This window comes from Asparagus officinalis, chromosome 2 (assembly GCF_001876935.1).
Source record: "Asparagus officinalis chromosome 2, Aspof.V1, whole genome shotgun sequence".
Classification (NCBI taxonomy): Eukaryota; Viridiplantae; Streptophyta; class Magnoliopsida; order Asparagales; family Asparagaceae; genus Asparagus; species Asparagus officinalis.
This window is the reverse complement of record NC_033795.1, coordinates 2,631,834-2,646,633: the sequence shown is the minus strand read 5'-3', so window position 1 is coordinate 2,646,633 and position 14,800 is coordinate 2,631,834. Positions and strand designations below refer to the sequence as shown.

At 41.5% G+C, this 14,800-nt stretch overlaps 1 protein-coding gene across 4 annotated transcripts in view; it reads left to right on the top strand.

The window, feature by feature from the left end:
* Positions 11,856-14,800, top strand: part of LOC109829901 (probable monofunctional riboflavin biosynthesis protein RIBA 3, chloroplastic) — a 7,325-nt gene continuing 4,380 nt past the window's right edge. Inside the window, exons 1-3 of one of the 4 annotated variants that reach the window (XM_020396990.1) lie at positions 11,856-12,413; positions 13,503-13,704; positions 13,796-14,117. In XM_020396990.1, the coding sequence (XP_020252579.1) occupies positions 13,649-13,704; positions 13,796-14,117 (378 nt within the window). In that variant the 5' untranslated portion in view covers positions 11,856-12,413; positions 13,503-13,648. The other 3 variants (XM_020396988.1, XM_020396987.1, XM_020396989.1) reach the window with 3 other exon arrangements.

Here is a 14,800-nt window from a genome sequence, read left to right as displayed (position 1 = left end):
ACAACTCCTCCTGCCTCAGAAAATGAAATCAGTAATCATCTGCGTCAGGATCATTCGTCCGGAACCTCTTCCTGGGAATCCGTCGTCAGTGTTGGACCTTTCTTTAAAAGTTTGACTGTGAACATGGCTTCAACCAGTCACCCCGATGAAGATGCAGGGGGTGACGAAGAGTTAATTGAGTCAACCAACGATCCTTGGATCAAACGTCTTAACATTCTGTGGGATATGCGCTTTGAACAACGCGAACCACCCACTGAAGATAAGGTGATCCAGGTCAACATGGGAGATGAGTCTGACCCAAGCCTATCTTTATAGCAGAAGACCTATCATCATCCGAGAAGGAAGACCTTATATCTCTCATCCGAGAATATATAGATGTCTTCGCTTGGAATTATGAAGATATGCCTGGCCTTGACCCAAAGGTGGCCATGCACCGTCTCAACATCGATCCGGATGTCAAACCCGTCAAACAACAACAGCGTCGGTTTCGTCCAGAGATCATGGAATCAATTGAGTCAGAAGTTAAAAAGCTTATAGACTCGGGTTTTGTTAGGGAAGAACAACATCCTGATTGGGTGGCCAACATTGTTCCAGTTCCCAAGAAAAACGGTAAGGTCCGGATATGCATTAATTTCCGCGATCTTAACGCAGCCTGTCCAAAAGACGAGTTTCCTCTTCCTATCACTGATGTCATGATCGATAATACTTGCGTATATGAAAGGATGTCTTTTATGGATGGATTCTCCGGGTACAATCAGATCAAGATGCACCCGGATGACGAAAAACACACTGCTTTTAGAACACCACTGGGGGTGTATTGCTACAGTGATGCCCTTCGGATTGAAAAATGCAGGTGCGGCTTATCAACGTGCAATGAACACGATCTTTCACGAACACCTCCGAAAGAAGATCGAGTGCTATGTTGATGACATAGCAGTAAAGAGTCAATATAAAGACGATCATCTTGCAGATCTGAAGACAATGTTCAAAATCATGCGAGCACATCAGCTGAAGATGAATCCGACAAAATCATTTCTTGGAGTTTCAAGTGGGAAATTCCTGGGATTTATTGTCACATCCAAGGGAATTTCTCTTGATCCAGAGAAAGTGCGTGCCATCCAAGACATGCCACCTCCGAAGAATCTCAAAGAGCTCAGAGGTTTGCAAGGCAGACTGGCCTACATTCGAAGATTCATATCAAATCTTTCAGGGCGTTGCCAACCTTTCTCTAAGCTCATGAAGAAAGGAATATCCTTTGTTTGGGATGGAGAATGCCAAAAAGCATTCGAGGAGATTAAGAAATATCTCACTCAACCGCCTGTCCTCGTGGCTCCAATATCAGGGAAACCATTCCTGTTGTACGTGAGAGCCATGGAACATTCTCTTGGTGCTTTGTTAGCCCAGAACAACGATCAAGGGCAAGAACAAGCCATCTACTATTTAAGCAGGACTATGATGGGAGCCGAACACCGGTACAATCCAGTCGAAAAAGAATGTCTCGCCTTGGTATTCGCAGTTCAAAAGATGCGACATTACCTAGTTGGACAAACAATTCATGTCATTTCTAAGGTGAATCCCTTAAGAGTTCTGATGACCAAACCATCGTCTCTAAACTTCCGGCTTACGAAATGGGCTATCCTCTTGTCACAGTATGATATGCAATTCATGCCACAGAAGGCAGTCAAGGGTCAAGCATTGGCAGACTTCTTAGCTGATCATCCAGTGTTGGGAACATCTAAGTTGTATGAAGAATTGCCTGATGAAGTTGCTGAAACTTGCGTTACTCAAGAAATCGCGCAAGTGTGGAAGTTGTTCTTCGACGGGGCATCCAGAGCGAATCCTCATGGAGCAATCACTGCAGGGGTGGGGGTGGTACTCGTCTCCCCGAATGGTCACATAATACCAAGAGGATTTTCCCTAATCAAACCCTGCACCAACAATGTAGCCGAATATAATGCCCTATTATTAGGAATGCAATTTGCTGAGGGACTTAATGTTCAGCGCCTTGAAGCTTACGGTGACTCCCAGCTCATCGTTAATCAAATCCGGGGAGAATACGAAGATCTGATCCCGTACTACTTCGCAGTGCTAAAGCAAGCTAAGAAGTTCGAGGGTTTCTTTATTGAATACATCCCGCGAGCTCAGAATGCTTATGCAGATGCATTAGCCTCCTTGGCAACCTCATTAGCATTACCCCCAGGGGCTGAGACTACTATCTCAGTTACAGGACGCGAGTTATACTGTTTTAAGATTCCTACAGAGGAAAGCTCAGATGAGACATCGATAGGAGAAGTCTGCACGACCTCGATGGAATTAGAAGCTAGAGATTGGCGATTCCCGTACATCGATTATGCTATATACGGAATTGTGCCCGATGACCCCAAGGAAGCGGCCGCTATCAAACGGAAGGCCCTCCAATTCTATTATGATGCAGTTTCTCAAACCCTGTATCGTAGATCACATGATGGAATTTTGCTTCGATGTCTCTCCCGGAAGGAGGCAAAAGAAGCTCTTAAGGAAGCTCACGACGGAATGTGCGGAGCTCATCAGCCTGGAGCTAAGTTAGGCGATCGTCTTCGACGAATTGGTTATTATTGGCCGAAGATGTTCGCAGACGCGGTGGACTACGCCAGACATTGCCACGAATGCCAAATTCATGGCGATTTTATCCATCAAGCGCCGGGTAATCTACATCCTACATCTGCAACATGGCCATTTGAAATGTGGGGCATGGATATTGTGGGACCAATCTCTCCTCCAACTTCTAAAGGGCACCGGTTCATTTTGGCCGTAACCGACTATTTCTCTAAGTGGGCAGAGGCAATCCCGCTAAAAGAAGTCAAGACAAAGAATGTGATTAAATTCATTAAACATCATGTCGTCTACCGCTTCGGAGTCCCGAGGCGAATAGTTCACGACAACGGGACACAATTTGTCAGCTTTGGATTTCAGAGATTCTGCGATAAATTTCGCATCCAAAGTGTCGCATCCACGGCATATTATCCGCCGGCAAATGGTCTTGCAGAGACTTTTAACAAAACTATCGTGAAGCTCCTCAAAAAGTTTGTTTCTAAGAGCCGACGAGATTGGGACGAAAGACTCGGTGAATGTTTGTGGGCCTACCGCACAACAGTAAGGACCCCTACAAGAGCTACACCGTTTTCTTTAGTATATGGCTGCGAGGTCGTACTGCCGTTAGAAATTCAAATTCCTTCTTTAAGAGTCGCTATCGCAACCAGACTAACAGAAGAAGAGAAGCACGAGCGACGTTTACAAGAACTTGAAGCTTTAGACGACAAACGACTTCAGGCTCAACAACAGATTGAATTATATCAAGCCCGTATCTCTAAAGCCTACAACAAAAAGGTCAGAGAACGGATTTTCAAGAAAGGTGATTTGGTTCTGGCTAATCGACGACCCATGGTAATGACCCACAAAACCAAGGGGAAGTTCAATCCCAAATGGGAAGGACCCTTTGTTGTTGAGACAGTCTATTCCAACGGAGCTTATCGTCTCATCAACAAGAAAGGCGACAGACTTATGATGCCAATTAATGGAAAATTTCTCAAGCAATATTACCCGTAAGCTACAAGTTTCTTGAGCTTAGCTGGGGGTTGCTCATCAAATGTTTGTCTGAACAAATAAGTTCTCCTACTTTGTATGTCGTCAAGTTAACACTACACCTCTGACGATTTAAAGTTCATTTTAATAAAAGAATTCTCTAAAGTCTTTCAGATAACTATCAGCATAATCTGTTTGAGAAAAGATCCCAATCTTGACTGCGTTCAGCTCTCCTGAACGCAAGTCCTATGGCTACATTCAAAACATGTCTACGGCTGCGTTGCAAGTCCTACAGCTGCAGAATCTGATGCTGCGTTTACAAATTGGAGTGCGTCAGACTTGTTTGAACACAGTTCAAATCTCAAAGCCGCGTTCATATCTATTTGAACACGAAGTCAGAATCCTGCGTCCTTGATAGAGCCTGCGTTCGGCTCTCCTGAACGCAAGTCCTATGGCTACATTCAAAACATGTCTACGGCTGCGTTGCAAGTCCTACAGCTGCAGAATCTGATGCTGCGTTTACAAATTGGAGTGCGTCAGACTTGTTTGAACACAGCTCAAATCTCAAAGCCGCGTTCATATCTATTTGAACACGAAGTCAGAATCCTGCGTCCTTGATAGAGCCTGCGTTCGGCTCTCCTGAACGCAAGTTTTATGGCTGCATTCAAGACATGTCTACAGCTGCGTTTCAAGTCCTACAGCTACAGAATCTGACACTGTGTTCGCACCAATGAACGCACAACATGATCGTTCCAACTTTCAGAAGGTACTCTACAAACTAGAAGAAACCTAAAAGATCAGACTTATGACTATCATCCAAGTCTTGAAGTCGAGGTCAAACCTGTTGGGAAAAGCCAGATGTCCTCAATGGGCCTGCGTTCTAGGAACTCTCAAGTCCGAAATTCTCAAAGGTTCTTCCAGTTCCTTCAAAACGAAATTTATCATCCGGGCCCACCAGTCTGTATCACTAGAGTGAACCCAAGTAGGAGCCCTGAAATCCCGAGAAGGGAACTCTCCTTTGACAGAGATAAATGTTCTAATGAACACCTCCGCCAGTTTAGCAGGCTCTCCGACAGGATGCTCTTTTTGGAATAAACCTGGCTTCAAAGCCATAAAATTATTGAAGCCAGCGGGATGAGTACCCCGATGAGTGATGTGCCCCGTAGCAACACCGCCTTGGTCCTGAACAAGTTCCCAATTCATCGACCGCGGGATAGAAGCGCACTGATAATAAGAGATCGGTCACATCCGCTCCAAATTGGGAAGGAAGAGACGACGGTTGTTGACGACCTTCAGCCATTTGTAATTCCCCTCGGACATCCGCTTGGGATCCATTTTTACAGAGTCCCCGAATAGGAAGGATGGCTTCTTTAAAATCTCACGCTCTGCGGTTTCAAATTTTGCATTCGTAACCAAAGACCTGAGAGTCTCAGGAAAAGCCTGAGTGATGAGTTTTGCCCGTTCCTTGTGGGTATCCTGGAATATGGGATACTCGAAGGCAAAACTGAAGACTGTATTTTTTACCGCACCTCCCGCATGACCAAAGTAGTAGTTGAAGGAAAGAGACTCGTTGGAGTAGCATACTGCAAATGGAAAAGCTAGTCAAAAGAAGTCCAAGTTTAGACTTGCAGGGTCTCAACCCGCATTTGAAATTTCGAACGCAAGGTTTAGACCTGCGTCCAGATCATTAAATGCAGGGTCTCAACCCGCATTTGAAATTTCGAACGCAAGGTTTAGACCTATGTTCGGATTAGCAAACGCAGGGCCTCAATCCACATCTAAAATCTTGAACGTAAGATTTAGACCTGCGTTCGGAGTCTTGATTGGCCCAACTTCTGGCTGAAAAAGGCCAAAGACCCGAGTCTTCCCGGAGGACTACGTCAAAAGGAAAGTAGAAGGCGCACGAACACTCAGATCGTGAGACTCATAACTTGGATTCTTCTTCTGACTATGAGAAGGAGATGGAAAAAGAACTGTATCCTCAGTCGACCAAAGTAGACGAACTAGAAGCCCGCCTTAATGGAGCTAGCCATACGTTTAATTGGTAAACACTGAGAATTATCTCTCGAGTTTAAAGATGGAATACGGAACGCCAATCAAGGGTCGAAAATGAGAGACCTGTCAAATCGACTTCCAATGGGTCAATCTTACCATTGGTTGAAGGAACCAGCGACGAAGGCGTGAGAACCTGATCATCCCCAGAGGTTCTAGCCGAAGAAGCATCCTGAGCTTCGGCTATCTTCGATTTGGACGCCATTTTCTTCTTAGGTCCCATGGCAATTATGGCGAAGAAGACGAAGATGGGCGAAGTATTTAGGAACGGATCTTTTCCTCCGTTGAAGCGCTGGAGAAGATGAACAGTAGCCCTGTTTAGAAATCAGGTAAGAAAGGGAAAAGTCGAATGACTTTTTGATTTGACCTCAGTGGTCCATTTATAAACAGTTGTAGCTGTCAAATCGAAGCGGGATTTTAGGTAAAATCTTACCTGAAACGTGGATCTCGCGTTTTCAAATAAGGGGGGGGGGATTTTCAACTCGCAAACGCACCCTCATGTTCAAACAGTCGAACGCATGATTTAAACATGCGTTCTGATGGCCGAACTCAGCCTACCACATAAATAACTCCTTCAAAGGGGTTAATATTCCAAGTAATAATCAGACGGCCGAGATCGTTTTAGCTCAGACGAGCTGATCAAGAAAATTCTTCCGAAGCTGTCTTCCTGACTAAGCAGGGGATGAAAGTCTGTTCGTACAAGCTGAAGTCCAAGCCATTGTTGACGAATCAAACAAGAAAAAGGATGTCAACAAATTTTTCTAAAATCCTGAGATACTCTACTCAGTCTATGAGGAAATACATTCAATCAGCAAAGTTTTGGGTTCCAAAGTGTTTCGAAAATTCGTCCCAGTCAACCGCGAACTTTCGAAAACTTTGGAGGGGGTTCTGTAGGTTGTCTAAAAATCAAAATAGATAGCTGACCCCCCATCAAACACCAATGATAAAAGTTACAATCTGACGACTTCCAGAAGGTTACAACAACCCCAACCTCTCAATGCGGATAGCACTCCTGATGCAAAGAAGGAGCATGAGAAGTGGGAGCGTTCAAATCGCATGAGTCTTATGATCATTAAGCGCGGCGTTCCGGAAGCCTTCAGGGGCATAGAATCCGAAGGGATTACTAAGGCTAAAGATTTCCTTGCCGAAATTGAGAAGCGTTTTGCGAAAAACGATAAGGTAGAAACAAGCACGCTTTTAGCTCGCTTGATTTCAATGAAGTATAAGGGCAAAGGAAATATCAGGGAGTACATTATGGAAATGTCTCATATTGCTTCAAAGCTTAAGGCACTTAAACTCGATCTTTGTGACGAGTTATTAGTGCATCTGGTTTTGTTGTCTCTTCCTGCACAGTTTAACCAATTTAAGGTCAGTTATAACTGTCAAAAGGAGAAATGGACTCTAAATGAGCTCATTTCATACTGTGTGCAAGAAGAAGACAGGTTGAAGCAAGATAAGACAGAAAGTGCTCATTTGGCCTATGCCTCTAAGGATAAGGGCAAGAAAAGGAAGAATGATAAGGAAGCTGCTAAGGGTCCAGTTGAGAAGAAACAACATAAGGATAATCAGGGTTGTTTCTTCTGTAAGAAGCCTGGACATGTAAAGAAGGACTGTACAAAATATCACGCCTGGCGTGATAATAAGGGTACGTTCCTTGCTTTGGTCTGTTCTGAGGTTAATTTAGCTTCAGTACCTAGAAACACTTGGTGGTTAGACTCTGGTGCTACTACTCACATAAGTGTTTCTATGCAGGGTTGCCTGAGCTACCGAAAGCCAAGTGATGTTGAAAGACACATCTTTGTGGGCGACGGACAATCGGTAGATGTGGAAGCAATTGGGCACTTTAGGTTGTTGTTAGGAACTGGTTATTATTTGGATTTAAAAGATACTTTTGTAGTACCGTCTTTTAGACGGAATTTGGTTTCTGTTTCTGTATTGGACAAATCAGGTTATTCTTGTTCATTTGGAAACAGTCAATTCAGTTTATCTTTTAATTCAAATGTTGTGGGAACCGGTTACTTGAGTATTTATGACAACCTATATTTGCTTGATACAATTGCTTCTTACAATGAATCCTTGCATGTGGAATCACGTGGTACTAAGCGTAAATTAAATAAGGAAAATTCGGCGACATTATGGCATAAGCGCTTAGGTCATATCTCAAAAGGTAGAGTTGAGCGTCTTGTGTCTGATGGCATTTTGGATTCCCTTGATTTTTCGGACTTCGACGTATGTGTTGAATGTATCAAGGGAAAACAGACCAAAGTGAAGAGATTAGGTGCCAACAGATCTTCGGATGTCTTAGAATTGATACATACGGATATTTGTGGGCCATTCCCTACGGAATCCTGGAATGGTCAACAATATTTTATATCATTCATAGACGATTACTCACGTTATGGGCACCTATATCTTATTCATGAAAAATCTGAGTCTCTGGACATGTTCAAAGCCTATAAAGCTGAAGTTGAGAATCAACTCAACAGAAGAATTAAAACCGTCAGATCTGATCGTGGTGGTGAGTACTACGGTAGATATGATGGTTCAGGTGAACAACGTCCAGGACCATTTGCTAGATACCTAGAGGAATGCGGTATCGTCCCACAGTACACTATGCCGGGTTCACCTAGCATGAATGGTGTAGCTGAAAGACGAAACAGGACTCTTAAGGATATGGTAAGAAGTATGATTGCTCATTCTTCTTTACCAGAGTCACTCTGGGGAGAAGCACTTAAGACAGCAGCTTACATTCTGAATAGAGTACCAAGTAAAGCAGTTGCTAAAACACCTTATGAGCTTTGGACTGGTCGAAAGCCCAGTTTAAAGCATTTACATATTTGGGGATGTCCAGCTGAGGCAAGGCCTTATAGGCCAAATGAAAAGAAATTGGACTCCAAAACAGTTAGCAGCTACTTTATTGGGTACCCTGATCGCTCTAGGGGCTATAAGTTTTATGATCCCACTATAAGGAATATTTTTGAGACGGGAACAGCAACATTCTTTGAGGATGTTGAGTTTGGGGGGAGAAATAAGGTTAGAGACATTAGTTTTGAGGAGGAATTGGCTTCAGATCCAATCCATACAGTTACTTTTGACAATATTCAGGTTCCTATACCTGTTGTTGCTCAAGAAGTAAATCCGGAACCTCAAGATGATAATGTTGAACAACTCCCTGTTCCAGAAGAACAAACTCAACAACCTCAAGAACCAGTGCCATTAAGGAGATCCACGAGAGAAAGGAGAAATGCTATTCCGGATGATTATATTGTATTTCTCCAAGAACATGAGGAAAGTAGTGGAATGTTAGAAGATGATCCAATCAACTTCTCTCAGGCCATGAAAAGTTCTAACTCTCAACAGTGGATTGATGCCATGAATGAAGAGTATAAGTCTATGCAAGACAATAAGGTTTGGGAACTTGTCCCATTGCCAGAAGGTGCAAAACCAATTGGTTGTAAATGGATTTTTAAAACCAAGCGGGATGCAAACGGTAATGTGGAGAGGTATAAGGCGCGTCTTGTGGCTAAAGGCTATACTCAAAAGGAAGGCATTGATTATACAGAGACTTTCTCTCCGGTTTCATCGAAAGACTCTTTCAGAATAATCATGGCACTTGTTGCTCATTATGATCTTGAGTTACATCAGATGGATGTTAAGACTGCATTTCTCAATGGAGACATTGATGAGATGATTTATATGGTGCAACCAGAAAACTTTGTGTCAGGAGACCCAAAGAATATGGTTTGCAAATTAAGGAAATCCATCTATGGACTCAAGCAAGCTCCTCGTCAATGGTATCATAAGTTTCAACAAATAGTTATCTCGTTCGGTTTTGAGATGAACATTGTTGATGACTGTGTATATCACAAGTTCAGTGGGAGTAAGTATATTTTTCTGGTTCTGTATGTGGATGACATCTTGCTTGCCACTAATGATATAGGCATGTTGCACGAAACCAAGAGATTTCTATCAAAGAATTTTGAGATGAAAGATCTTGGGGACGCCTCTTTTATATTAGGGATCCAGATACATCGAGATCGCTCTCGGGGTATTCTTGGATTATCACAAAAGAGCTATATCGATAAGGTACTTAAAAGGTTTGGCATGCAAGATTGCAGACCAGGTGACACCCCTGTTGCTAAAGGAGACAAGTTTAGTCTCAATCAGTGCCCTAAAGGTAACCTTGAAATTCAGGAAATGCAGAAGATTCCTTATGCTTCGGCTGTAGGAAGTCTAATGTATGCTCAGGTATGTACGCGTCCGGATATTGCGTACATTGTTGGGATGTTAGGCAGATACTTAAGCAACCCTGGTATGGATCATTGGATAGCAGTCAAAAGGGTTATGAGGTATCTTCAGAAAACAAAAGATTACATGCTCACATACAGAAAATCAGAGAAATTAGAGGTCATTGGGTATTCGGACTCTGATTTTGCTGGATGCCAAGATAGCAGGAAGTCTACATCAGGCTACATTTATATGTTAGCAGGAGGAGCTATATCATGGAAAAGTGTCAAACAAACACTAGTAGCTTCCTCCACTATGGCAGCAGAATTTGTAGCTTGCTATGAGGCATCCAATCAGGGAATATGGCTGCGAAATTTTGTCACGGGACTGCGCATTTTGGAAAATGTTGAAAGACCACTAAGGTTATATTGTGACAATAAATCTGCAGTAATGTATTCCAATAACAACAGGAGCTCAACTAAGTCAAAACATATTGACATTAAGTTCCTGGTTGTGAAAGAAAGGGTACAGAGTGGACAGATATCCATAGAGCACATTGGGACAAACTCCATGTTAGCTGATCCTCTTACTAAGGGATTGCCACCTAAGGTCTTTCATGAGCATACTGCTCATATGGGTGTGGTATTATTTGAGGATATTATGTTTTAGTGGGAGTTTGTATTTGTGGTGCTTTATGTTTGTTTGTATTGTCTGATCAGAATAAAGTTTTCAGTTAAGACACTCTGTTACATTATGTTTGGTTTTGACCTCACTAAGGAGGACCAGTTGAAAATAGACATGTACTGATCACATTGCATGTAATTTTCATGCTGCACATCCATGATTGATCTATGTCGTTTGATTGTATTGGTATATGTGACCATTGATGGGTCGAGTCACGATAAATGTGACGAAGGCCGCTTTGATCCTATATTGATATAGTCAATGGACGAGATTGTTCGGAAATACCATTTCAGTGATAGCAATTTTTGAGCTCATAAGGTTATACACAATTTAAGGAATCATATGGTGCCCAAGTGGGAGATTGTTGGATTTAATCTAATAAATCTATTTGTGGGCACATATGATTAATCAATGTGTATTGCTATCTTTCAGGATAACCCACTAAAGTGATCAATTAAGTTGGGTTAATTTGGTATTTAAATGATCATGGGGTCATATGTGCAGATACCAGGTTGTAATTGTAATTTATTGAGGGGCTAAATTACAAAAGTACAACATCTATAAATAAGGGGTTATGGTCCCTAACCTAGGGTTACATTCTCTAATTCTCTACACCCCCATCTAGCTAGAGAAATTCGGCTAAAGAGAAAACCCTAAGGTTAGAAGATCCAAAACCCAAAATCAAGATCAAGCAATGGATTCAGGTATAAGCTTCCGCTCTCTTTTGATTTTGTTAATCTCTTTGAATTAATCATGACTATATGGTTTTAGATCTCAAGTTTTATGATGTAGATCAAACAGGGTGATGATTCCCCCGTGGTACCTCCGATGTTCAAGTAAATTGATGAACTTGAGCTTGAGTGGGGTGATAGAACAATTTTTTTTATATGCTATGTGCATTAGAGATGATAATATCTGAGATTCAGGTCAGGAGGAGAATTTAGATTGCGAACCTTTGATTATGGCCTCTTTTGGCTATGCTAATAACATCTGCATATAAAGAAGATGTCAATGACAGATTGGTCACTTCGTCCATGCAAATGACGGTGACAAACTGTAAGCTGGAAGGTGAGCCATCCTTTGCTCTACACTTGTCGGCTGACGACAGGAGGAAGATCACTTCGGCCTCGATTTGAGGAGCGATCGATGGGACGTGGGCTGATAAGTGACGTGATGACGCATGGCCTGTTAGGGACTTGGGTAGTATGGGATGCCTAAGTCCCACATCGAGTAAAATGAAAAGCTTGATGGAGTATTTAAGTGACTTGGTTTTTCCTTCTTAACAGCTAGCTTTTAAGAGTTGGTTCCCCAAGTTGCTTGTATCCTAACAAGTTCCCAAGCACAGCATTGGGGTTTTGGTTGGAAAATCGAGGGTTTTAAGCAACGCCTTTTATCATTTTTCTTCGGCTAAAGGGTTCATTTTTTCCCCTCCCGATTTTGTTTCTTTTATCGCTGAAGGGGCTGTGAGTTTGTAGAAAGAAATGGCCCTAATCTTGCATCTTTTTAAATTAAACATAATTTTTTCAGATGCCTTTTTATTTTGCTGAGAGAAAAAGAATTTCTTTGGAGAGAAACAAAGTTGGGAATTTATGAAATAATGCATTTTGAGGAATTTTGCTGTTAAATTCACCAGTAACAAAATCTCTTGTGCCTCTGTCCTCTGATGTTCGAAAGGCTCGCATCCCGCCGTAAAATGCTAATTCTCTCTACAGCTCGAAACCCTAAATTGAGGATATTTGGAGCGATGAACGTGAATCGCAAAGAGAGAGGGGATCTGGCTGCGACTCTGAAGCTAGATGAGGAATTTCTTGGGCTAGCGGTGAAAATGAATGTAAGTGATTGTGAGGGCTGACATTGTGAGCTATCCTTTCATCACTCGGGCTGATTCGGTGAATTGCTTGAACTTTGTTCTCCTTTATCTTTCAGATTCTTTAGTTTTCGCTATGAATGATGACTGAACTAGTAAAAATGACCGATGTAGATTATTGCACTAAGTTTTCGGGGGAAAATACATGTTTAAATACCCTTTAATCCTAAGGATTTTAATCTTACATTCCATTTTTCAATACATCTAAAAAAATCCAAGGGAAATGACATATTTGGATGTCCGCCATAACCGAGACTCATGGATTGCAATTCAAAGATAGAGCAATCATTTGGATTAGAAACAGGCGGGCCAATGCGTCCTTTTATGCAGAGGATTTATCTTGGGTATTCAACTATTTTTTTGGGCAGAAATTAATGCTCTCTATAGCAGTGTATAGTAGAAGTAATACTGCATCCAAATGAACATTTTGGATTGTAATCCTAAGTACTTTCACCCAAAGGAACATAGGTGCAACCCAAGTATTCTCATCTAGAACGATATCCAAATTTTGATTTACATCCCAAATAAAAAGTAGTAGGAAGGTAAGGATGATGGAGAAGATTCGCTCCGTTCAAGAAGATGGTCTTCTGCTGAAACTAGACCTCCTTTGGAGGAGACGGTAATTTATAGGTCCCTCCTTCGGCGAATTTAAATTATCTTCCCACCACATGATCTAAATTAGTTCTTAGTGAAGGTAATTCATGCTAAATGACTCGTCTTCCCAGTGAAGCACTCAGGATGCGAGGTTTAAAAAATCTTCGGAAATTAAAGATATTGGTATGCTGATAAAATGCTTCTCTGGGTGTATTTATGCTTTTGTAACCATGTTTCACGCCTCTGCTGTATTTATTTTCATGTTTACTTAATAAAATAATTACCATTTTTCTTATTTACTGCTTTACTATAACAAAATCCGGGTGTAAAAAGGAAGATATATCTATCTGCCGAAATATATCTTATATTAATTTGTTTACAGTCTGTAATCTGCATAAGTAGGAGCTTCAATTTATGTCTTCTAGCAGCTTACAATTGGCATATGATAACTCTTATTTTTGAAAGATAAAAGATAAAGTTTTGTCATGTGGTTGTGTTGTTTTCTTATGACATCCAGAATATGAGGTTAGGATACTTCCACCTTCCACACAAGTAAACAGTGCCAGAACAGAAACAGAAGCAACTAAGCAAGTGAGAGAGGATAGATGAACATGTATATATATTTTCTGAAGCAGTGGACTCTGTATTTGGATCTCCTTCTGAATGGATTGCTTTCTTCTGAGCTCCAACTTGTTGCCTCATGCAATTATCAGCTCAAGGTCATAAATTCCCTAAACCATTAGTGTCTTTTGAAAGTCATCGACAGTAATTTGATGTTTATATTTTTTCCCTTTTGAGTTCTATTTTCAGATGTATCAGTTGCAGGCAATCCTTTGTTTATTTGCGCGGGTCTGGACTAAACAATAAGAGATGGTTAAGATTTGGAACTTATGCAATTAGTCAAGGTGGAATTGGGGGTGCAGAATATCTGGATGGTTCTTCAAAAGAAGGAGATAATGGATCTCTTTTCGGTGGTTTGGATGGATCAGATGTGCCATTTAGAACTCTAAGTGCTGAAATAACTCAAGAAACAGTGGATTTCTTTGTTAGTGATGCAGATGGAGACCCAGATTGCCCTTCTGAAGGCTACTCCTCAGTTGACCAGGCCATCAACACTTTACGCCAGGGGAAGGTGAGATTCTTGTGGAGGGCAAATTTTCAATTCGGCAATTTTGGCTTGCCCGAATGGTGAAGTTACTTATTTACAATGTCATGCTATTTTCAGTTATCATAGCAGACACGTCATAGGATATTGTTATAAAATTTTTATGAATAACATTGCAGCCTGCTGCCTTTTTCTCAAAATAATTAATGCACAGAGTGCGCAAATGTTGTAGGCTGGAAACAAAAAATAACGCTAGTAGATAATATTCAAATGGAATTGAATTTTCACTCAACCTTGCACCTTGTTTGGGATGCCATCTCCCCGTGATACAAGAGCATACGTGGTTATTGCTCTTTGTCTACTTGTGTGACAATATATACTAGCGATGCTAGTAGAACATAGACCGTGATGACATCAGATGGAAACACTGATGATGCAACCATTGACAGTAAATGGCACCACATTAATTGACCATGATTGCTGGTTAATACTTAATAGAACTTGTTAGTTACTGTATTGATTCATCAATTCTATATCAAGGCATCTTCATTAGAATGTTGTATTTTGGATGAGTTAGCTATTGTTTCTACCCGAAGAGAGGTTAGTGTCCCTAACGTGTTGACATAAAATTTCTAGAACAAGGCCAGGCTTTTTGAGGTTGTCCATGTCTGTGCTTTAGCTTTTGCAAATGCTCCTCAGGATTGCATATA